This window comes from Hippocampus zosterae, chromosome 13 (genome assembly GCF_025434085.1).
Source record: "Hippocampus zosterae strain Florida chromosome 13, ASM2543408v3, whole genome shotgun sequence".
Lineage (NCBI taxonomy): Eukaryota > Metazoa > Chordata > Actinopteri > Syngnathiformes > Syngnathidae > Hippocampus > Hippocampus zosterae.
This window is the reverse complement of record NC_067463.1, coordinates 3,408,503-3,434,329: the sequence shown is the minus strand read 5'-3', so window position 1 is coordinate 3,434,329 and position 25,827 is coordinate 3,408,503. Positions and strand designations below refer to the sequence as shown.

Sequence of the window (25,827 nt, the reverse complement as noted above, 5' to 3'; positions counted from 1 at the left end):
CTACCTAACGACACTAATATAGATGTGCATGTATGCATCTCAAGAAAGAGTGTGGCCCCTCATAAATAATACGAGGGTCAGCTGGCACCCACTAGACCCTCTGGGAGCAATGAGAAATTGGAGTTGCAGAAAAGCCCGACTTGTTAATTTAAATTAAAGACAGAATGATAAAATTAAAAACCAATTATTGATATTGCTCTCTGGGGCTCTCCTCAATACTTCTGATTTTCTGTTTACATAAAAAAAAAAAAAAACCTGAGAACAGGGATTGCATAGCAGACTGACTACAGACTGATCATCATAAACTTGTGAACAATTGTTTTTAAAACAAGGTGTCATCTCCAACATAAGTTGAGTCCGGTACAGAAATAGCGCGGACGGAATACACCGGATCGAATATCAATTGAGACAGCCGGTCTTAAGGGGTCCATCTGAGGTTGGCAAAATCGTATGTGCATTGTTTAATTGATATTGTTATCTGCAATCAAAAAAAAAAAAAAAAAGGGGGGGAAAGGAACTATGCTAGTCCTATGGTGACCACCCCCATCGAGGTAGTGCGGAGAAACTACCCGCTCATTAAGGGGGTTAAAGAAATATCCAAAAAATGGAATAAAAGATGGCCTGACATCGAGAGGCCTTGGCCGGTGGAAGGGACTTTTAACAGGGAAGTAGTTGAGACTATACGTGCACTAGTATCAGCATACAAGGCAGGACAGAAAAAAGGAAAAAGAGGAGAAAAGAGGAAGGAAAAAAGAGAATGGGAATTGGGATTGTTAAAAATATTTGACGAAGAGGGACTCAAATTGAACCGAGAGTTCCAACAGAGAAAAGAGAAAATTAAAGCTGAAGTGCAGAAAAATATGGAAGAAGCTAAGAACCTAATGGAAAAAAGCAAACGTGCCTTTTTCACATGTGTCCCCTGTTAAGAATCCCCCACCGTATGATGTGAGTGAAGACCGTGGAAATGTATATTCACAACTTCCGATAATCAACCAGGAAGTTATCAGCTGGAGACGGAGGATAAGGACATTGTCGAAACAGGAAGAGCAAAGACCACCATCATCATGCACCCTAGCCCTGCCCGCCAAAGAAATAAAACACGATTTGCAAAGCATGGCACTTTTGACTACACCAGAAAGGAGACTGAATTGACGAGGCAAATATTGCTGGATTTGCCTAAAATTGACTATGACATACAGTTGTGAGCAGTTGACTGGCTTAAGAGTAAGTATTTACCCGAAGAGATTATGGACCTATTAGAGGGAATAGCCTCTTGCAAATTGACTAGGTTGAATGATAGAAAATCAGACGCGCTGAGTTCCATTTATCCAACAACATTGGGTCCTTCACAACAACTGGCGTTTGAATTGCTATCTGAGGTACACCCAATGACTTATTTGGTTAATTGTATGGATGCTTGGGTGACTGTCACAGGACAGGACCCCAATAGTCATCCATTGAATCAGGCTTTGTTCAGGCAAGCAGTGCTGGGGGGTTGTCCGTCTGATGTGCAGAAAATGATGACTAACTCTCCCACTCTCCCCACTTCAGATGACGTGAATTGGCGAACTCATTTCCTGTATTATGTGCAACAATCTCGAATGAGAGCCGAGGAAGAGACTGAGAAAACATCCAAGCTACAAAACGACTTTTTGAATTCACAAGTACAAGAGGCCAAGAGAGCCTCCAGTAATGCATGCAAAAAAGAGAAACTTGGGAGATCTAATCAAATGTCAATCAGTGTCTCTCAACAGGCTCCACCACGGCTGATCACACCCACACCGCAGCTCCAAGCCACACCTCAACATTACGGCCTGCCCACAAGGCAGGGCCGAGACGCATGGCTGGGGGGAGGTCTGAGACGGGAAGGTGGGCGTGGACGAGGAAGTCACGGGAGCCAAGCTGGCTGTTTCATTTGTGGTGATGTAAATCATTGGACAAGGAAATGCCCGCACCGCCGGCACCCACCTGTTCATCGATCAGGCTATGATCAACAAGCTCTGACTCCTCCTCCGCAAAATCAACAACAATAACAGGATACGGCACCTCCAAATGGACAATGCCCATCTGCTCCATGGGTACCTGAATCCCCAACAATAGGGATCACTGCTGGCCTCACTGAAAGACTGTCATGAACTTGAACATGCTGGACTACGCTTGCTCCCAATGGCTGCTGATGCAAGGCTGACTGTTGCTAAAGTCAGCCGATGACCCACCACTGAACTCTGTCTTCCAACAGTATCGGCTTTGGTCTCCTTAGACTTCCTCCAGATGACCTTACCATCCGCTGATCGGTCCTTCCCACTGCACAATGCTGTTGACAAACTAGAGATTGAAATTTATCGCATGGCCTGGTTGGGTGAAACACAAGGCAATTTGTTTAATGTTCCTTCCTCCTCAATTATTGTAGGTCCTGAAGGGTGTGGCAGCCAGAGTGGACCTATCAGAGGATCTCATCTCATTGACTGGTAGCTAGGCCTGACATGGCCGCGCCGCTCATACTTTTTTGCCGTCTACTCAAATATCCAAAAATTCTCATTCGTACACCTTTTTTGTAATTGATTTAGCTAAGGTTTTTCCCATATACCACTTTCAGAATCGTATAGGGAATTTTCTCATTCTCTCACCTGGGGGTTAAATTTTACCACACTCGGTTGCCCCACGTATTCGATTTTGTCTTTTGGAATTTTTATTCAAGTGCTTAAACACCTAATCTACTCTTTCCGACATACGGATGGCGTTGTGCTTATTCGGTATAGTAATGCATCATCTAAGATTTGTTGTTTGGATGCCACGTGGTGGCTCCTTTGACGTTTGGCTTTTTGCGGTTTCAAACTATCGCATGTGAAAATTACAATGCGCACTGCCTTTATATTTTTGGGGAGACTAAACACATCAGAAGGTACAGCGATGCCGGTTTCTTTTGTGCAGCCTGGTCTAGCTGATTTACTTAGATGTTTCTGAAAAAGAAGGTTCTGTTTCTGTAGTTCTTTTTCAGAAAAGAGAGGGGAACGTGCACAACAGGGAAGTAAAAGACTAATTTTGATGAATTTTGACAGCATGCAATTGGACCCAATTGAACAAAAACATTCAGCATGCATCAGATATGCGGCAGCATGAGGCAAATGTTTACAATAAAAAATTAAAAAAAAAAAAAAAAATTTAAAAACTGCCACAGGAACATCGATTCAACATAGGGAAGAAAAAACAAAGAAACAAAAACTTAGAGAGGCTCTGCTAAAACCAAAAGAAGTAGTTATTAAATGCAGGACACATATTAGAAGGATTTTTCCCACATAAAAGCAGGAAATGACAAAGCAGACTAGATGACTAAAGAGACTGCAGAAGACGACTTGATCTTTAGTGATGGAGGTGGAATCAAAAATGGGAAGTTGTATGTTTTCCAAACTAACAACCTTATTTCAGACCAAGAGAGGGTATCCCGGAGGAGAAGAACTAACCGGGTGGCCAGGGATGAGACTGGTTTGTATCGGCATGAAATTGATGGACGTCCAGTCCTGTCGGCAACTAAATTGAAGACTCCAGATCGGGAGGCATGGGTTTTTTCATCTGCAATTCAAGGTAAGCTCGAACCAACGTATCAGAGGCTTATATCAAAAACTCAGATGGTGATGATCTGAGTTTGTAACGATCAAAGCCGAAGTGGTGCCACAACCGGCCTCGGCCCAACTTGCTGAACTGGTGGGGTTAACAGAAGCATGCCTGCTCGCAGAAGGGAAAAGAGTGACAATCTACACAGATTCGGCATATGCGTATAGCGTGTGCCACCTGTTCGGTGCTGTGTGGAGGAATCGGGGGTTCAAGAAGACTGACGGTTCCCCCATCCAGCATCATGCGCAGATAATGAAGCTGCTGGTGGCCATGATGAAACCTAGAGAAATAGCCATTGCAAAATGTGCTGCCCACAAGTCCGATGCATCCAGAGTCACGCAGGGAAATAGAGTGGCGGACGAAGCAGCCAGGGCTGTCACGAAAGGCAGCCAGAAAGGGAAAGTTTTGTTGGTTACGCATGAGGTCGATCTCGAAGACAGAGTCACACTCAGAGATGTAATCTTAATGCAGGCAGCCGTTAACCCGATGGATAAACACCTTTGGGAGCAAAGGGGGGCGAGTCAAGACCCTACTGGACTGTGGAGAAATCACGAAGGGCTGGTAGTGGCGCCACCGGATTTGCGGGGACTATTAATCCAAGAGGCACATGGGTTGGCCCATGTGTCAAGGGGGGAGGTAAAGAGAAAAATAACCGCAGAATACGGGTTTTGGGCGCCATATTTGCTCGAACAAATCGACCAGGTAATTGGAAAATGTGCAATCTGTTTGAAAAACAATGTGAGAAGAGGGGTAGCCACCCCCACGGGTTATATCCCGACTCCTAATGGCCCCATGAGAGAACTAGTGGTGGATTTTGTCGACATGATACAACCTGTCGAAGGGAAAAGATATATGTTGGTGGTCGTAGACCGGTTTTCAAGATGGCCGGAGGCCTGTCCAACTAAACGGAAAGATGCTCAGTCTGTGGCCAAGTTTCTGTGCCGCGAAGTTATCAGCAGATGGGGTCTACCAGATAGGATTTCTTCGGATAACGGGAGAGAGTTTGTGGATAAAACGGTCAAAATCATAATGCAAAAATTGGGAATTAAACAGCGGCTCGGAGCAGTGTATCATCCACAAAGCCAAGGCATTTGTGAAAAAATGAACGGCGTCATAAAAAATCGAATTTCCAAAATTTGTCAACATACAGGCTTGAATTGGATAGCTGCCTTACCACTGGCACTGATGGTTTGCCGGTCGAGTGAACTGCGCGATTTGCATTTGACCCCACATGAATTGGTAACCGGTAGACGCATGCCTTCGCCGTGTTTGCGTACCAGTGGGAAAGGCCCAAGCCTGTCAATTTTGGAGGACGAAATGAAAGCCTATGTCAAACATTTAACCAAGATACATAGGAATATCTCCACCTATGTTGTTGACAGGCAGAAACAAGAAGAAACACAAGAGAGACGCGAAGCAAATACTAAAGACACGGTTCAGCCAGGAGACAAGGTGTATGTGAAAGTGTTCCGCCGCAAGTGGTACAACGAAAGACGGCAGGGGCCATTTGAAGTTGTCCGCTGTACCGGAACGGCGGTGCAAGTGAAAGGGTTGATCAAGGAAGCCAACAGTTCGACAATGTCAATCTCGACAACGCGCCCTCCCCAGATACAGGTGACTCTCCCCAACACAGCGACACCGTGCCAACTACCACCGGAGATGGTGTCCCCAAGGGACACGGTCACCCAACAGGACCCAGTGACGGACGCCCAGTCCGCCACAGAGTCCGGTCGCAGCGTTACATCGAGCAATGTTGAGGGAGTGTTGGGAAGTGCTGTCATACTGCCATGTAGTTGCGCAAGGGAAGGAAGGTCCCTGTGCAGACACACAGCCAAATGGGAAGACAACACCGGTAACACCCTTGCCCTGGCCCAGCGAACATATGGGGACAATGTACTGTTACTAAATACATATAGGCGATTTGAGGTGATTGCGCTCTATTTCTGACAAAAATTGGCATGAGTGATTTCGGAAACTATACGTGTACCTGTTTCAAAATGGGAGTGGGAAAGGCAGAACGCATGGGCGACCAAACTACGGTAGACAGTGTTACTTTCGTGACATTGACGGAGAAAAAAGAAATTGATGACGAACAACCAGACAGCCCAGTCACCGAGTATGTTAAGACGGAGAAGGCAGACACAATCAAAATTGACAGTGTATCCATGACAACGAGTGGCGACAACATTGAAACGCAGCTGGCCGCGTCGGGGACGCGCATGACAACGGCGGAGGCGGTAAAGCCGACGCCTGACGTTCCAGGACCTGTCCACGAAGCGTTTGCGGACTCGGACTGGTCCCCGGCGGAGGTGCGAACCAATTTGGATGCTATGGCAAGACGGGAAGCTGTTTGGAAGGCTTATGGGTTCGATGCTGTGGCACTACCGGAGGTTGATGAATGGGCAGGAAACATGACATGGCTTTGGATTATATCTTGGCGAGGCAAGGGGGGTTGTGCATAGCCCTAAACTTGACGGATGACGCCTGCTACACTTTGATCCCTGATAACACCGACAACATTACCAGTATCATCGACGCGCTTAAAGTCATTCGAGATTCTTTTGGGCCGTCTGAGGGAGCTGGTTGGTCAGCAACCAGCTGGATACAGGATAGACTGGGAACTATAGGGACGATAGTGGCGCAGGTGTTGGGGGCGCTCGGAATATCACTATGTGTGATGCTTTGTTTTTGCATTGGGATAATGACAGGCGCAAAGGCCATGATATTACGGTGGATAGGCGTGGTAATGCCAAGGGACCAGACCCAGATGCCGCTGCTCCCGATCGACCGTAAGACTGAGCCGACTTACTCTGGTGAAATGATAGTGACTGACAGGTACTCGGATTAAACATAATAAAATGATAAGGGGAGTGCATGTGAGAGGAGTATTGATATCAGAAAAAAAAAAAAAAAATAGAGCTGTACACGAAAATGAAAACCCAAAGTTAGGGGATGAAGGAGTGGGAACATCTGCGTAGCGCCACTTCCTTGGGTTTTTATTTTCCTGTTTGTGTGATGTGTTGCATGATCCTACTGGAATGTGATCCACCATATGTCGTTGTCCGGCCCGCGACCAGTTTACCATCGTTATTGTGTCAAAAGTTGCATGTGTTTTGCGTTGAGTGCCATTGTCATCACGCGATACTGGCAGGAGTTCTTATTCATTCCAGAACCTCTGGATGCTGACCGGGGCCGTGCAAGGGACTCTATGGACAGTGACCTGGACATAAGGACTTTGTATGGACAGCAGGCCCTGGGCAGTGATACCCAGCACGTTCTATCGCTGAAGATTCGGGGAATGGACTCTGCCTCGGCACGCACTTACACATGAAGAAGGGGGGCGTCATTTCGGGGGCTTGTTTTGATAGCATGGTTTGATATCTCATTACTATATACCTCATTGTTTATTCCAGTATTTTTACCTCAATTTGTTACCTGCTGGCCGGCTGATTATGTAACGGTACAATTTCTCTGTCTGGTGAGCTCATACTGTTTTGTGGATTGTAATGTGCCAGGGCTCCTTACATCTGGTTGACACCAGGTGAAGGGAACCACTGGGGATGGTAGGAAGGGCCTTCCTCTTTTTCCTTGTCATTAGACTGGCGAGGTTTTTTCTTGAGGAGGGGCCGGCAGCTTTTTGGGGCTTCTAACGGGCCACACCAAATTCATTACTTCGCAATTTGTCACCGTTGTAAGGGTATTACCTAAGGGGGGTGGTATTGTCGTTTGAATTATGCGGACTTCAATTTTCTTTGCTTGTGGTACCTGAGAGGCCTCAGATTGTTGTCAGGGAGCAATTGGCTAACTAAATAGTTTGAGTTTTCCTAGTTAAAATAACCTTAAGTAGCATGCCTTGAGCGTGATTTAGGCTGAAGATTTTAGGCCAAATTGTAGATGTGAGCATATATAAAAATTTGATTGGGGAAAGATGTTTGGACCTTTACCGATGTTATCTTTTGTTAGACCGTTTCCGGGACTACTACTTTGTCCCGGAAGGGGGGAATGTAGTGTAATTTGGAATTCCCTCTCTATTCCTGTAGATGGCCTTAGAATGTCCACCTGGCGTCAGTGACACGATTCTATTCTATGTTTGCGGGTCAGGGAGAGTTCAGTTTCAGCAATGTGTGCAATCCTATAGTAAGGTATTGTGGCTGTTGCCGTCCATCACTGTTAAGGAATTATTCCGCTAGAAGTAGTAGTAGAACATTGTTGATGAATTTCATCTTGCTGGGAGAACCATTGACACTAGTCTCTGTCCTGAACATCTGCTTGTACTTGGAACAAAGAGTGTGTTGTGATGTCTGGGCCCTAATTTCCCTTTGGTTAATTAACAGCCCCCCAAGGGTTTTTATTGCCTCCACTTCCTCATAAAAGTCCCTGAAGGCTCTCAAGTGCCCTCGGCCCCCACCACTTCTGGGGCCCCCCCTCCGCGGGACATGTTTTAGAGGAGCTGGTATCTCCGGTATCTTTGTTCCTGCCATCGCACCAAATGGGGGGTAGTGGTGGTCTGGTCTCACCTCACCGCTCCTGGCTTCCTCCGGCCACACCGGGACAGATGACATGTTACTTTCTTTGTTTCGGGATTTGCATGGGAGGCGTACCTCCCCGCCTCTCATTATCATATTGTCTCTATATAATCTCATGAATGTGTTTCTTCGGGGCGGCCTGATAATATCTGAGACTCACAGGAGCCAGAATCGATTCCACTCTGACATCGGTAGAATAAAATCTTTTCCCAATCAGCCGTGGTCCCTGAAGTGCTCATTCGTCGGGAAACAGCCACCGATCACCGAGTGTTTTTGAAGACCAGCGAAGCAGCAAACACCATATACCACACCTCCTTAGCATTCATGAGAAAAGGCTCGAGATTAACAGAGATGTAAACATCCGCTTTAAAGCGTTTTTTTTTCTTTAATTAAATCGCATTTTAATTGCTGGACTGAAAAAATAAACATGCTCATTAGGAAACTTTCAAAGATGACTACAAGCCTACTCATTAATGTTGCATCATGCAATCTTGGGAAAAGACGTCATTACATAATATCCGACCATCCATGTATACGTGTGTGTGTGTGTGTGTGTGTGTATATAAATAAATAAAAAGCAGCAAAATAGTCAAACATCTCTCGGTACAGTGGCCTACAAAATTGTCACGAGCCACTAGACGCTTGATCAATAATGTGCTTGAATAAGGTGTGTAATCATGTGAAAACTTACAAGCCACATGTGTTGCCGTGATGGGGGTCTTTATTAATGCCAGCCATTTTCAGACCCCCCCCCCCCTTTTTTTTAATAACCCCAACTCTTGAAGAAAAAAAAGATATAAATGGGATTGAATGTGCGGAGGCTGAACCCCCCCCCCCCCATCTAAATGCGTGTTTGGGAGCGGAGGGATGGCAGAGATCAATAATCAATCGCCCGTCTGCCTCATCATGTTCTCTTTGATTGATCGATATCAATTATCGCTCAGCGGGACCTACACAGTGTGGCACGGCGGGTACACTGTGACTATTTGTCTTAAAGTCAAATTATCCATCACAGACTTTTAATTTGTCTGCCATGCTAACAGAAAACATTTTTTATTTTTCTTCAAATGCGACTTTAAAAAAAAGCAATATTTGCTTGTTCATGTTCGTTCCATGTGCACAGGATGTCAAAGACGAGGGAGAACAAAAACCTCAAGCTGAAACGCGTCAGGTCGTGAACAAACGATTGAATGATAAAAGCAAGTATGAATGCATGAGGGGAAGGACGGATGCATGATGGGTGAATGAATTATTGAAGTCATGAAGAACGGAGGCGCGTAAATGAATGAATGAACGCATTGATAGATACAGGTTGAAATGACGCAAACATGGCTGATTGAATAAATGGCCGGATGGATGGACGCGTGTCAATGCGTGAGTGAATGGATGAATGAGTGAAAATCGATGGATGGGTAGATGAAGGAATGAATGACTTAAGTAACGAAGGGAGGGAAAACCAAATGAGTGAATGATAGATTGAATGCACGAATAACTGAATGGCGTAACTGAGGGCTGAATGAATGGATGGATGAATCAAAAATGGATGCAAATGCAAGCATGTAATCCTTAATTGAATTGAATTGATTGAATGAATTGTAGTGGAAGTTGCCGAAAGAGTTAAAAAAAAAACCCAAATGGTTAAATAATAATATTGAGAAATATTTATTCCATTCTCAAAACTATGGAATGAAATGTTGTGCTTTAAAAAAAAATCTTTGCTTTCTGATTCTCATTATTCACGTTCCAGTAAGTGTTCTTCTAAAATGAAATGCGAAGCTGCAAAATTAAAACGGCCCCCCCCACCCAAAAAAAAAACAATTATCATGATTGTGAGTGTGGATCCAAATAAAGCGAGCAAAATACGAAACGTTGGTAATCACTGATCATGTAACCACCTGACCTGCAACCTGCAGCATCCTGTGCGCCGGCAGTGGTGGGAGTGGGGGTGGGCTGAGACATGCAGCAAGGAAATCGCCACATTTTCACACGGCTTCTGAGCGGAGACGAAGCTTTCACTCTGCGCAGTGTCCTCTTTCAGCCTTCTCGTCGTCTTCATCGCAACCTGCGCGAGGACGTAAACGTCAACTTCTTGCAAACTGAGGTGAGACTTGGACACTGATTCTATATTTTTATTGAGTTCTTTATTTTTTAATCTTAAGAGTGGACATTACAGGTCCCGTCTTATTGACATCATTTATGTGTGGAAAATGACGCAATTCAACCCTGCCTGAAATCCCCATGGGTACTTTTCAAAAAGGACGACTTTCAAAAGGCAGCTTAAAAGGGGTACCGCTGGTGACGGTAACGTGTGCGCAGCGACACATGGCTCATTGGTTCGGGAATACTCGACTGTATATTCTCACTGGTCCCACATCCAAATCAGCCCAAAAGCCACCATTTAAGATTTAAGATTTAAGCTAAAAATATATATATATATATTTTTTTTTTAACTTGGTACCTTTCACACAGAGAGCATTGTCCGGGGGAAAAGCAGGAAAATGTGGAAAATGGCAACGGCTGTCAGCAGCACCATGCGATTGATTCTCACTTTGCATTTTGGAGGTCCTGTGTTCAAATCCTGTGCTCAGTCCTCATTTCCATTGATCAGTTCTTCACGACCACTTTCACGCAGAGTCGCACCGTAATAGGTTCCTTCGAGACATAAAAGTCGTGGAGAGTTGCCGTTTTTTTTTTTTTGCGCTGTTGGTGAAAAATTGAGATGAAGGAATTCCTGAAATTGGTGGGAGTTGAAACTTCCCAAAGTAGCTTGAAACCCGATGCAGCTGTAAAGTGCGCTTCACGGATTAGAGTGGGAGACCTCTTCACTTCATCTGTGGTCAAATGCTCTCCCACTGAGCTGTGCCCCACTCGATTGGGATGTCGTTTATGTTCCGGCAACGTGGTGGCCATCGGGAAGTTCGGGTAAAAAAGTACTGGGCAAAAAAATCAGAGCGGCAGCCTGAAACGCGTCTGCGGCGAGGCGCTTAGAGCACCACTATCGGTGTTTACGTTTTGTATTTGCACAAAAGTGCGACAGTCGAATGGAAAAATGTGGTGACGACGTCAAGTATCCGTTGGTTCCGCAGAACTGGCCGATGGGGTCGCGGCAACATGGACACCGCCAACGCAAGCCAAGCGCAGCAGTCGTCAGCAAGCCAGCCCTCCGCTAACAGGATGGCGCTCGCCTGGGACAAAGTAGCCTACCCGGGCCTGCAGGACAGCACCCGTCTGCCCGCCGTGCGCGTGGCGCTCATCCTGGTGTACGGCACCATCATCGCCCTGGGCGTGGCGGGCAACGCCCTGGTGATCCACGTGGTGTTCCGCTTCCGCCGCCTGCGGACCGTCACCAACTTCTTCATCGCCAATCTGGCTCTGGCTGACCTCCTGGTGGCCTCCCTGTGCTTGCCCTTCACGCTGGCGTACACCCTGCATGGCGAGTGGGCGTTCGGCCGGGCGCTGTGCTTCGTCTTGCCCTGCGCTCAGGGCGCCGCCGTTCACGTGTCGACGATCACGCTCAATGTCATCGCAGTGGACCGCCTCCGTGGCGTGGCGCGCCGCCCGAATGGGGCGCCGCGCATGTCCCGGCGGACGTGCGCCGCTGTGGTGGCGATCACCTGGGTGGTCAGCGCGCTACTCGCCAGCCCGCTGGCCATCTTCCGCGAGTACGCCATCTTCCACTTGGGCCCCGGCGAGTCCATCCGGGTGTGTGCTGAGAAATGGCCCGAGGAGGGCAGCAGCACCCCCTACAGCCTGGCCATGATGCTGCTGCAGTACAGCCTGCCCTTGGCTGTCAACACGGGGGCCTACGTGTGCATCTGGAGTAAGGTGGGACGTTTTTGTTTTTTTGTTCTTCCGCATCTGTCAGAATAAGACTCCATGGCCCTGTCTCGACCTTTCTGGCATCCATTAAATAATGCAACTGAGAATATGTAGTCTTCTGTTTGTATAATATGGTGAGCGTTAAAGATTAAAGGACCAGTGAAAACTTGCTCGGAACTTTTCAATTGGTGCCATGACCCGAATCCTTCTTTTTTCCAATCGCCTGTTTTCATGCTCCATGCCAAGGCCAAGTCAAATGCAACAATATTGCTTCGGCACCATCTTGGTGCCACGGGACCATGTTGAAGGGAGTAGAGGAGCTTCATTTAGTTAGGCCAGTGGTTCTCAGTTTCCAACTCATAAAATATTGAGCTCTCCAAGTACTATCAGAATGACCAACATTAAAATACAGAAGCCAAGGCTTTTTAGTCCTGACAAGTACAATTACTAAATTGAGGTTGTAAATGTTAATATTTAATTCAGTGATTCTTTCTCACGCAAATCAAAGCCCAAGTACCGCGAGATGAATTTAGGCCATAACCTTGTCTAATTGAAATATATATATATATATATATATATATATATATATATATTCCTATGCTGCCACCTTGTGGCATCTAGGAAATTACATACCAAAATTTGTTGAAAAATAAATAAACACACACATACACAATATTTGGTTGCAATTCTAGCTCTCTGTTAACAACAGCACCTTTATTTCTCTCCCATTACCTGGAGCCAGATGAACGCCAGCCGCCTGTCGCGCGCCCACCGCCGCCGTCGCAAGACCACCAAGATGCTGATGACGGTGGTGGCCGTCTTCGCCGTCAGCTGGCTGCCGCTGCACGCCTTTCAGCTGGCCGTGGACATCGACAGCCGCGTGGTCTACATGGACGACTTCAAGCTGCTCTTCAGCGCCTTCCACGTGGTGGCCATGTGCTCCACCTTCGTCAACCCCATCCTCTACGGCTGGATGAACAGCAACTACCGGAGCGCCTTCTTGGATGTCTGCAGATGCTACCGGCCCTTTAACTCCATAAAAAGATGAAAACGATGGCCTCCGCCCCAGCTTACAAGTTCAGCAAGTTCTAAGTCACACTTCCCATTGCAACTTGTTGCTCGGGTGAGGAGTGGGACTGTGAGTGCAGTTTTATTGTCCCTCTCCGTGTTGCTGAACCGTTTGTGTTCGTTCAGTCCGTCGCTCACAGACTTGAGGCACCGCTAAAACAGATGCTAATTAGCGAGAGGCTAGCAGGGGGCCTTTCTTGAAGCAGTAGATTGGCTGTTTTAAATACACCGAGTGTATTTCTCTTTGTTTGGTTTGACAGTTCACTACAACTAGGAGTGGCGTCCTACTGTCGCGACAGTAAAGTATTGCCAAATTCCTGCCTTGCTGTGCCTCTGCAGGCTCGACTGGCTGTATTAAAGCAACAGAAATGCATATTTTGAATGACTTCCGTCGGAAGGCTTTCCGGTTGTCTTCAGCTGCTACCGGACCTTTAAGAGCGACAAAAAACACCAATTAAAAAAAAAGTCCATACCTAATAGATGAGTCCGTCAAAGTTTACATTGGATTTTTTTTGAAGATTTTGTACTCTACAAGTATCCTCTATTCGCTAAGCACCCTACTAGTTTTGGATAACTACATGCGCATCTTTCGGTCGATTGTCGGTGTTTTGAAGAAGAATGACAAAGGCAGCTCAAAAGAAAACTAAAAAGCGTTTTCAAACTTCACCCGGTGTCCCCACCACACGTCGCCGCCAAGAACGCCGTTGCTTTTGAATGAGCTCCAAATATCGGGGAGTCGAATAAGAAGCGAGATTTCTGATTTGATACTGCTGAACACTTTTCACTCACATAAGCATTGGTGGTTCAGTGGTAGAATTCTCGCCTGCCACGCGGGAGGCCCGGGTTCGATTCCCGGCCAATGCATCATTGTTTTGCATATTTCTCCATTGTGAGGCAAATTAAGGTTTCTTATTTTATCTCAGCTCCGGTTTCCTCCCATATTCCAAAAACATGCGTGGCAGGCTGATTGAACACTCTAAATTGTCCCTAGGTGTGAGTGTGAGTGCGAATGGTTGTTCGTTTCTGTGTGCCCTGCAATTGGCTGGCAACCGATTCAGGGTGTCCCCCGCCTACTGCCCAAAGACAGCTGGGATAGGCTTCAGCACCCCCCGCGACCCTAGTGAGGATCAAGCGGCTCAGAAGATGAATGAATGAATGAATATTTTATCTCATTTTATCATCTTAAAATACTTCAAAAAAGAGTAAGAATGATCATTTTGATTAAATTACAAGCAAACCGGTTGCACATTGATTTACATTCAATTTGTCTTGCAGTTTAAGCGGCGCTGCCTCGACAAGTTGCGTCACAAATATTTGTTACAAATGCTTCTTAAAAGCGGAAAACCTGGAAAAATACCATGATAAAAAATAAATGTACACCTAATAAAGCGGAGCTTGGTAAGAGATAGTAGCCCAGATCATATTTGCTGTCCCTTCCTTTGTGGCAGGTTTAGTTTTCCACTTTTAAGAAGCATTTGTAACAAATATTTGTGACGCAACTCGTCGAGGCAGCGCTGCTTAAACTGCTACACAAATTGAATGTAAATCAATGCGCAACCGGTTTGCCTGTAACTTAATCAAAATGATCATTCTTAGCCTGGCAGAAGGACAAAAGGGTTGTAAACACAAACCAAACAAACAAAAAATATAAGAAGCATGTTGTGGTCAAAGGATAGAGGTCAAACGATGTAAATTCAATTCAATTGTTTTCATCGGAGAGAGAGACAGAGACAGAGACCGAGAGCACTTACATGTCCATCTAATGGCTCCATATTTGTGCAGATTCATTTAATATATCTTGATTTATTGGGGTTTTCTTGACTTCCTCATGCAAGCTCCTTCAGAGACCCAATATCACCGACTTTCTTGTCTTTCAAGTTCAGAAGTGTGATTGTATTAGTCCTGATGGATGCCTTCGAGTAAGACCACCTTCATGTATGGGGGGTTACAGTCAGCCCCAATGTTGAAAGGTCCTAAATTATATTTCCGACAGACAAATGGTGGAAAAAAATGGGGGCAAAAATACCTTCAGATCATGACATAAAAATAAGCATGTACTGTATCGACATAAGTACAAGTAAAGGTTGAATTGATGTGACATCACAAGAGATAAGATGAATTCAGGGCAGGATGAGGCATCTTTATTGGCTGGATGATGAGTCACAAACAGGAAATAGGTCGTAAACAGGGAGTGATGTGTTTTAGGCGCACGGGAAGGCGGCAGCCAGGTACTGTGCCACAGGGAGGCGGGGACGGGGTGTTAAGTTCCATTCCGGGGCCTGATGCTGAACTACAAGTCGTGACTCTCAGGTGGCGGCCTGCTCCTGGCCCGGGCGTGGGCCTCGCAGTACAGCTGGCCCTCCACAAAGAAATAACCTTTCTGCTTCAGGTTGAGGTCGCAGTCAGCGCACACAAAGCAGGTCGTGTGGCGGAACTTGTCGCGAGCCTTTACCACCGTACCGCTGGACCAGTACGAGAAATAAACACATGCACAATCAAAAAAAGATAAAATAAAAGAATCAGGCTTCAGCTCACATTCCTTTATGCTCCTCAGCTTATGGAACCCCCAACATTTGGGGCTGCTCTGTACACCACGTACCTTTTTCCTGTTCTTGGGTTGTCATCACAGTTTTGCCATCGCTGCTACTTGTTATACGGTCACAAGATTGAAAAGCCTCTGACGGCATTTTAAATGAATGAGAATAAATCAAAGTCAATAATGAAAATACAAATGAAAAAAAATGTTGAAACATGAAATAAATTATTTAAAAAATACTCAGGTTTTTTTTGTCTTACTTAAAATCAAAAAACAAAAAAACGCCCAACATGGAATGAGAATACATATGGATTAAAAAATCCAATTACATAATTTTACTGTTTTTATTTTAGCAGAATAAATATTTCGATAAATACAGCCATTTATATACCCTTGTTCCATAATTTAGCGTCTGCGCTAGATGCATTTATATTCCACTAATTTTGAAATGTGTACAGCTCTCTCTGAAACATTTATTTTTGTGCATGCAAACAACCCAAATTTTGCTGATGTGTGGGACAAATGCTGTATAGGATATCTTAGGACATTGACGCTAACTGATCCCGTTGGCTGTGAGGGCTTTACTGCCATCTTGTGGCCTCAGACGCAATTACACTCAGTTTACGGGAATGCATATTTTTCAGGAATTTTCGCGACAGGGCTCGCTCCATATCGCAGTAGTATAGTATTCACTTTTCATGTGAGATAATAATAGTGTGCGGATGTGCACTCACACAATGCCGTTTCCGCACTTGTCGCAGATGGGAAGTTTCTGCAGGTTTCCAGCAGGCGCGCTGGGTTTGGTGGTGGGTGCCTTGACTGTCCTGGTCACGATGGGCTTGGTGCCTGCAACCATACGCGCCACACCACATTTGGTCATAATTCAGAACACCAATCAATCATTTCACACAGTTACATTTAATCATGCAAATACGCTTCCTGTATTTGATTGCAGCCACAAAATGTGAACAAAATGCACGAAAATGGACTTTGACCCCGCTGGACTTGTTGTGAACTGACCGTCGCTCTCGACATATTCCTGCAGCGCCTTGAAGGATCCCGACTGTCGAGGTTGTCCCGGTTCTTCGTGATCCTTCTGCAACATGCGATAGACGTCCGAATCTTCGATGTTAGCTAACGTCCTCGGGCTGTGTGCACAATGGTGACGGAAGGATGTTAGCGTGTCACGTATTTGACAGACGTTTTAGCCCGCGCTGTGCCATAAGTCAATCAAGCTATTGATTTATTTATGTGTATTCTATTTTTATATTTCAGTTTTCTTTTTTTCCAGCTAAAATGACTTTTTCCAAGTGGCGTACCATATTTCTCCGCTCTATGAGGCACACCCAAACACATTCAATTTTCTCAAAAGCTGACAGTACGCCATATAATCCGATGCGTCTTATACACGGACGGATCGATATTCAGATTTCTTGGATATATTGCAAGTGACCTACAACGAATGCTGGTCTATCATATCAGGAGTGCAAAAGACAGAAAACACTGCGTCATCCCAGCTGTCCTAAAATGCCCACCCGACACATCTCTCGACACACTAACCGCGATTCAACATGCCCGGTGTGGCCCGTCTAAGCAGGAAATGGCCTGGAACAAGGGATGTGTTGCTTCTTCATCAGGTTAGGTAACAGCAACGCATGAATTGATGGATATTTACATCGTCATAACGACACATCGTGCATCAGACGGACGACTGAACGACAAGGCAGTGGTTACGAAACTTTGGAAAACAATCAGTAGCTACAAAAAGTCACCATCTTGATGTTAAAATGCAGGACCATAGTTGAACATTAATACTGTAGAAAAATACATTCTATTCAGTTCAAATGGAGCGCACATAAAAGTGAAATACAAATTTTTACCCAAATGACTGTTCAAAACATGCACCGCGGTAATTTTCAACAATTAAAAATGAGGTTTTGACAAATCGTTTTCTTTTTCAGAATTTTTGGCAGTTTAACAAATATTTCAATGACGTGGCGAAAGTATGATTTAAGATTTCCCTTGATGGTGATTTTCGAAGTTATATTGATTAATAAAAAAATGCAGATTTTGCTTTAGAAATACAAAGGATTTAATTATTACGATTTTATAATTTTAACATCATTATATATTATGATTGAATAATTGTGATTTAATTAAGATTATTTTTTATTTCTTTTGTTGTGCCGCAGAAAGGTGAAGGGCATATTCGTTGACCTGTCGGGCTTGGGGTGCACGAATCCTTTCATCTGCCCCTCCATGGCGTCCTGGATGTTTCCGGAAGAGTAGAGCCCGATGGGCGTGTTGTAAGTGGTGCTGACCACCTGATGCGTGTCGTCGATATTGGCTGCCGCCACAAACGGCTGAGCTCGCCGGTTGTGCGCCACGCCGATGGCCTTGTACTCCTGCGCTCAACGAAGGTCAAAAGGTCAAAGTTGTCCAACCCATGAGCAGACGGAAACACTTCATCAAACAAACAGACAGACAGACAGACAGACCCTGCAAAAATATTCAAATTGACTACGTAGACATTAGCGAGTGCTTTTCTTTTTTTTTTTTTGGCTCTGTTTCATCTGTGAAAATACTTTTGGAGGGGACTGTAACGTCTAATTTTGGAGCTTTTCCAACTCACCTGCGGCTCGGATTGCAGGTTGATCTTAAAGGGGCTGCCGCCCTCTGTCACCCGGGGCGACCACAGTTTAGCTTCTCTTCTAAGATCATCACAATAACAATTTGACCATTAAAAAAACAAAATAAACAAATAAATTAATTCATTAAAAAAAAAACAATAGAATGCGCTGACAGACAGAATTATTTGTTGTTGACATTTTTCTTCCAGATATTTTTTTTAAAACAATATTTAAGAAATGATAAATAAAACAATTGCTTGAAAATAAATCAATAAAATAAAATACAATAATTTGCCCCCACCACGACACCTTTATTAATTATAGATAACTATTATTGCTACATCTAAGAAAGAAACTGATCAAAAAAAAAATGTAGCCAAGAAATATGGAATCAGACTGTCAAATTCCACCCAATTATTTTGCAGTTTCGCTCTTCCGTGCGCTCTCTTTCAAAGTGAAGATAAGACGAGAGACCGTTCACCTTTCCACGGTCAGCGTGAGCTGATGGGCGGCCTCTTTGATTTTGTTCTGCGCATCGCAGTGCAGCATGTCAGCGGCGGATGCGCCGTCGATGGCCACGATCAGGTCGCCGGCGCAAAGGTTGGCTACGGACGCCTTGCTGCCGGGTGTGATCTACAATGGCGGGAAGAGGAGACCGAAAACTCATTTAATGAACTCCCAGTCATTTCAAAAGTGGAGTACCGGAGCCCATTTTGACCAGACTTTAAAGACTTCCTGCGTGTTGTGTTCTGTAACAATAAAAGCGGTGAAGCTACAAAAACAAAGAATAGATTCTCTTCTTTCACCTGACAAAAAAAAAAAAACCTTGTCTCTAGCTTTTTCCATTTTTCTCATAATCAGCTACAGATCACAGTTGGGTTCACCAAAGCACCAATTTCTGACTAAAAAGCGGAGGAAAAAAAACCTTTTTGTGAAATAAAAACAGGTCAAACTTTGATGCCAATGTTTTTTGCTTCTGTGGAGGTAAAAAAAAACCCCAAAAATGTAAGTCAAGTCAAGTCAACATTATTTATAGAGCAAGACCAAGAATGTGCTTTGAAAGGCAAATTCTTTTTTCCAGAAAAAAAAAAAACTTACCCACAGCATGGTGCCATCATGTCTTTTGGTGTTAGCTATTCACACAATCCACATCATTTTTTTCTTAACAATTATGACAGATTTTCTGCTACCTACCATGACACACATTCTGTTTTGAGTCTAAGGTGCCTAAACATATCCGACTTCAAACGTATTGCCGCTTCTCACTCTGTTATAATCTTCATTTGTGTCCTCTCCTCAAAAGCTGTGCTGATGTCTCAATGAAATTGAAAAGGAATGCAATTCTGCCCTCCACTGACATCACTGTCTATACATCCATTCTTAATCTTTTTTTAAACGCACACAACCTCATCAGATTTGACGCACCCACTTATTTAATATTCTGGCCCTTGATGCACTGTGCTGTGACCTTACTACATTACCACACACACACACACACACATGCGCACACACGCACACACACACACACACACACACACCCACACACACACACCCACACACACACACCCACACACACACGCACACACACACACACACACACACACACGCACACACACACACACACACACACACACACACACACACACACACACACACACACACACACACACACAATGAGGTCATGTGACTATAAATAAGGCCTTGACGAGGGAGTGCTGATTTATGGCACACATCAGATGTTTTCCCGCTCGGAATGTCAGAAACGGGCAAAGGTTTAGTTTTTTTTTTGTTTTCTTTCTTCTTTTTACTGGATTCGATCCATGCGACTAATTTGAAAAGTACTTGTCGTAAATTACCACCATCGTCTCCGGATTTACTTGCTATGTCTGTTTTGGGTTATTTTTAAATCTCCACCAAGGAGCTCGATTCACTTGCTTGTACATTAGCTAAAAATAAAAGTGTATGTAATTTGGGCAGAAAAGACAATGTGTGATTCTAATTTCCACAGATATTGATTTGTGAAGCAAAAACAATATGTGGTATATGAATCCCACACCAACTTGTCAGCAAACCTGACAAGAGATTTCTTGGTTCGCAAAAACTTCCCGTGACGTACTGCACGATTTCCATTGAGTTGCTCATTCGTGAACGTCAATTTTCAGGGTTCGCTCTCAAACCGAATCTTCACGACAAAATGCAGACATGCAGACGATACGAGGCTTTGTTGTCGCTGTCATGTTGCCAAAATTAGCGTGCAGCTGGTGAACATGAGCGAGCATTTGGCAAACAAATAAGGAGATGTTTCCTCAAGGGATCGCTTGGGCCTCCAAAGTAAACGCCACCGCATACTGAGGAGTACGTTAACAGCTAGATACTGTCGATGTTGACGCATGCTTTTCATGTCGATGGGGTGATAACGTGTCTCATTTGCATTGAAAGTAAAAGAAAGCAGAGTTGAAAATGCCAAGGAACAAGTCCCGAGCCACAACTTTCCAATGTGGGGACAACACAATGCCCCCCCAGCCCCTACAAAAAAAAAGTTTACCATATCTCTTTGAGAAAAACGTATTAGGTTACAGACAATGACAGTCAAGTCAACAGTATTTATAGAGCACTTTCAAACAGCCATCGCTGCATACAAAGTGCTGTACATGGAGCAATTTAACATGCACAATAAACAGGAAGACAAATCGGTAATAAAGGCGGTAGAAAGCACCAAACAGTAAAACCAAGAACAAATGTATCAATAATATTAAGCAACTGGAAAAAATATTGCTTTTTTCCAGTTGAAAAATAAATAAATAAAATATAATACAAATATTGGCCTTCTTGAAAATATTTATAGACGTCTTTTCTTTTTTATCTTTCTTTGTTTTTACCATTTTTATGAACAATTACAATAAAATATTTTGTAATGATTAAAAACATTAATTTTACAATTGTAGTTGGAAAAAAGTTGAAAAAAGACAATTTTAATGCTAACTAGTATTTTATTAGTATTATCAAAAAATGGTTGTCCGTCTCTGTGTGCCCTGTGATTGGCTGGCAACCGATTCAGGGTGTCCCCCGCCTACTGCCCGAAGACGGCTGGGATAGGCTCCAGCACCCCCCGCGACCCTAGTGAGGATCAAGCGGTTCGGATGATGAATGAATGAATGAATATTATTATTACCATTATCATTACTATATGGAGTATTATTATTCCTATTCCTAGCATCACAATGATGATGATGGTTAATAATTGTTTAATAATACTTTAAAAACCTTGTGACCAAATGTTTAAATGGAAAAAAAGGTTAAATATTCATAAAACATACATTGTAATTTAGGTAAAAATAAATAAAAAAATTAAATCAAAAATGTTTATTTTCCTGAGACAGTTAACATATGTACACCCCCCACCCCCGCCACACCCCCAAAAGTCATAGCCCTTGTAGAAATGTGGGCGCACAATGGTTAAAACTGGTTGTGACATTTTTTTTTTATGAACGCTGACCACAATCAAAATGCGTGTATATCTCTTTAAGAAAAAAAAATCATTTGTGTTTACATTCTACTGGCTGCCCATAAAGACCAGGAGGTGATGTTCCTTTCCTAAAAAGGCAGTGAGGACACGCGCACGCGCACACACACACACGCCCACACGCACACACGCACGCACGCACACGCACGCACGCACACACACGCACACACGCACACACACACACGCACGCACGCGCACGCACGCACACGCAGGCACACGCACGCACGCACGCACGCACACACACGCACACACACGCACACACACACACACACACACGCACACACACACACACACACACACACACACACACACACACACACAGTGGCCTTGAAATGATGGCTCCAGTTGTTCCTGATGTCTTTTCCTAAAAATAGCGGGTAGGCGCTGGGGATGGATTAGAAGATCGAATCGCGTCTAAATTGTTGTTCTACTTCTGCTCTTATGTCACTTTTCACGTCGTACATGCTGCGAGTGTGCGTTTCAACTTACGTGATTCGTGTCGAGTATTTGTTTTACCAACGTGAGATTTTTGTCTCACCACTTCCGAAAAGTATCTGCTCATCTTCTTCCAGGCTACCGTATCGTTGGACATATCAGATTGTGCGGTAATGTTTTTTCTATAAACGGAGACGGAAATACACCGTCCGTTCGGCAAAAATGAACATATTTTACCGAAAATCCCGATAGCCAAATGGTCATATTTTGATAACCCACAAGCCGCATGTGCTTACAATTTTTTAAAAAAGTCTACACACCCCGGTTCAAATGCCAGGTATTTGTAGTACGCCAAAAAAAAAGAGACTAAGATAAAACAAGACAAAATTTGCCAGCATTAATGTGACCAAGAACCCGTGCAACTCATTTGAAAGAGTAAAGGTGGTTGCACAAGTGTACACACCCTCTCATAAGGGGGATGTAGCTGCGCTCAGAATGAACTAATCAAGTTAAAACTTTATTAGAGAAGAATCAGCCATCTAAAGTGCCTGTTTAACCCTGAATAAAGTTCAGCTGTATTCGTACCGTGAGTTTTGATTTCCTCGTAAAATATTTTTTCTTGAGTTGCTTGCTTACTTTCATGGCAGAATACGTGGGTGAGGGAGGATTATTTTTCTTGGTTTCATTTTCTTGAATCATCAAAATGTGGAATTTGAATTAGGGGTGTGTAGACCTTTTATATCCACTCCATTGGTATGTGTGTGAGAGTGTGTGTGTAACGTAAGCTGTTATTTGTATCTAAGCCTACAGCAAACACAGTGGCACAGGTGCAAAGTCTCATTTTTTTTGTAAGCCCCCCCACCCCCAAAATCCCTCGCCACCTCCATTCACTTCCAAAAGGAACTTTTTAGATTCTAGAAAAGAGCAAAGAATCAAATTCTAAACTCACCCTGGAGATGGTCAGTGGCTGGTTGAAGTCCTTGCCGCCCACCAGACGGAAGCCCCAGGGGGCTGGCCCGTTCAGGACCACCTTGAATGGCATGGCCCCTTTCAACGGCGACGTCCTGACACACTGAGGGGAGTCTGAGAGTGCTATGATATCGAAGAGCAAGGGAGGGGCCAGCTTGGGGGGGGGGGTCATGACATGATCCCACCCCCAAATAGGAAGTCCATTGGGCAGTTATTTGGCAACGCTGTACGTGCAGTACTTGTTCTACTTAACTGCTGTGAGGATGGTTGAACACACACACACACACACACACACGCACACACACACACACACGCCAGAAATCATCCCCAAACAGTTTATAGTGTGGTGCCCCCCGCCCTCCCATTTCACTCCTCTCCTTTTTTGGTCTGCCCACTTTTGCTCAGAGGTCCTGCAGGAACATTGTGGGCCAGCTAGAGCGTCCCCTCCTCACCACCTTGGAGAGCCGCCCAGCGTCCTTCCACCCAATCCTTCTACAAAGTCGCCTCACGGGATATTTTCTTAATGTTGTTGGATTTCTACTTTGCGTTTTGGTTCATATGGGATCCAAAACAGCTTAACTTGGTGACGAAATTTAGTGTTGTCATGGCACCTTGAGACACAAATGACCCAACGTGCGACTTTTTCGAGGCATGGTTCGATAGCTGATGCTAATGCTAAATAGCACGAATGTTGCAATGCTAATCCTTGAAGGCACAGGTGTCAAAGTCAAGGCCCGGGGTCCAGATCTGGCCCGCCACATCATTGTATGTGGCCCGCGAAAGCAAATCAAGCATGTCAAGTTCCATGAGGCTTGCTAAAATCTGAACCAAAATTTCAAATTGGCATAGGTAATCCACAATAACAGTCTTCAATCTTGACTTCTGGTTTTAAAACTAGTTCTTCATCAATTTGTTGTGCGCTGTGTATGTCATATGTGGAGGGGATTCAACATTTTTAAGGTTTCCCAAAATTCATCATGGCCCTCCGAGGGAAACCGTTACGGCAATGTGACCCGCAACCAAAATGACTTTGACACCCCTGCTCTAAGGTATGCACCGAACACAGCAATACATGTATACAGACGATACAATAAAACTCAAGTCGAACATATTCTTTCTCCTTTGCAGTGAACGACTAATATTGAACCACAATGTTTTTTACTTTTTATGTTACCTCATAGTGTTAAAAGGAGAAAAATTACAATTCAAAAAGCAAATCTGACATTTCACAAAGAACAATAAATGGAATAAGATCATAAAACTAAGCGTTTATTATTATTAATAATAATAATACAACCCTGTAAAATGCAAAGTAGAAATACTTGACACGTGTGTGTATGTATGTGTGATTTGTTTACAATAAGCTGTTTTCACTACATTTTTTTGCATTTGACATGTTACATGGCTATCAAGCTAGTTTGTTATTTTTAAGGCGGTGTTCGGTCACAAATAAAAATTGTGTTCAAAACACACCCACAAGATGCCGCTGTTAATACAAATGAACGAAGAAATATGAATAAAACCAAGAGTGTGTTTTTAATAAAGCAGGTGAATGCTGATAACAAAAAATGATTGGAAAAAAATAAAACAGAAATGTGAGCAACACAATGTGAATTTAGGATAAAAATAATACATCTTAAGGTGCTTCAACGAAAGTCGGTGTCCAAAAAATAAAAAATAAAATGAATTCCTTTGTACGACATCTCAGCTAAAATCTGCTTTTAAATGTATGGTATTTAAAACCGCCCCTTGGTGGAAAACCTACCAATTTATGTACTCTCTATAACTAAATTTGACAGCCTACAATCCATGGCAGCTTGTCTTAATTAGCACACGGCTGTATAGTTGACAAATAACAAGCGACTGAATTTGGATTTAAAACACATCATTGTGAAACACATTTTTTAGGATTTAAAAAAAAACATTAACAGTAACTACACTGACAGAAGATGTCTTTTGCTGCAAATAGTTACACAAGTAATAAGAATAATAAAAACAAAAATGCTTATCACACGATTGTATATCGCCACTGTGCAATTTAAACTGTATTTTCGCCAATTTTTTTGTATGAAAAAAGAGACAAAAAGAACTTCTTTGTTACTGTTTTTTGTTTTTTTTAAATCTGGAAAATCTCAACAATTTGTCATAAAAACCCTAAACAAACCCTAAAAACCTTTGCAATTTTCAGTTGTTAAAAATGTGTTCCGTATGAAGATAAAAAAATATTATTGTCACTGCGACCCAAAAAAAAAAAAGATTATTTAAAAATGTAATTCATACTTTCTCGTTGAATTTTCCCATGAAAATTTGCAATTAGAATGTAATAAAAAAAATATAAGGGGTGGAATGGTTCACTAAATCCACAGTTCGGTTCTGCTCTCACTTTTGTGCTCACGGTTCTGGATTCGGTATGCGTGACTTCAAAAACAAATCTTCAAGTTCAACACAAGAGTGTATATTCCGAGCATTATTTACTAAGTACTACAATTATTATTTAAATGATTCTTTTTTTTTTTTTTTTTTAATCTACGCCAGTGGCATATGGTGGCAGGCATCTTCTCTTCACTTGGATGACAAAACGCACAAGCAACTTGTCTGTCCGTCTGTTGCCGTTCATACAACAGAATAAGTCATGCTTACCAGCAAATACATCATCTTTGTGTTCAAACAATGCTAGCCTAAACTTCACACTTGATTCAGTACTAAACT

At 43.6% G+C, this 25,827-nt stretch overlaps 3 protein-coding genes, 1 long non-coding RNA gene and 1 other non-coding gene across 5 annotated transcripts in view; 3 read left to right on the top strand and 2 right to left on the bottom strand.

Moving 5' to 3' along the window:
* Nucleotides 1-25,827, top strand: part of LOC127613022 (lecithin retinol acyltransferase-like) — a 102,440-nt gene that overhangs the window by 7,152 nt on the left and 69,461 nt on the right. The window lies entirely within an intron of this gene.
* Nucleotides 10,071-13,739, bottom strand: LOC127613029 (uncharacterized). Its single transcript, XR_007966043.1, has 3 exons — nt 13,255-13,739; nt 12,690-13,217; nt 10,071-10,200 (listed from the first exon to the last, which is right to left on the bottom strand). It is a non-coding gene; the product is annotated as an uncharacterized LOC127613029 (long non-coding RNA).
* Nucleotides 10,114-13,166, top strand: LOC127613011 (neuropeptide Y receptor type 2-like). The gene is made up of 3 exons (XM_052083896.1): nt 10,114-10,239; nt 11,225-11,963; nt 12,700-13,166. The coding sequence occupies exons 2-3, from the start codon at nt 11,250-11,252 to the stop codon at nt 13,003-13,005; spliced, it is 1,020 nt and encodes a 339-aa protein (XP_051939856.1). The 5' UTR covers nt 10,114-10,239; nt 11,225-11,249; the 3' UTR covers nt 13,006-13,166.
* trnag-gcc (transfer RNA glycine (anticodon GCC)) lies at nt 13,819-13,889 on the top strand. Its single transcript has one exon. It is a non-coding gene; the product is annotated as a tRNA-Gly (tRNA).
* On the bottom strand, nt 15,145-23,257 carry LOC127613010 (PDZ and LIM domain protein 3-like). Its single transcript, XM_052083895.1, has 7 exons — nt 23,099-23,257; nt 18,673-18,824; nt 18,194-18,272; nt 17,779-17,966; nt 16,582-16,709; nt 16,296-16,407; nt 15,145-15,487 (listed from the first exon to the last, which is right to left on the bottom strand). The coding sequence occupies exons 1-7, from the start codon at nt 23,189-23,191 to the stop codon at nt 15,316-15,318; spliced, it is 924 nt and encodes a 307-aa protein (XP_051939855.1). The 5' UTR covers nt 23,192-23,257; the 3' UTR covers nt 15,145-15,315.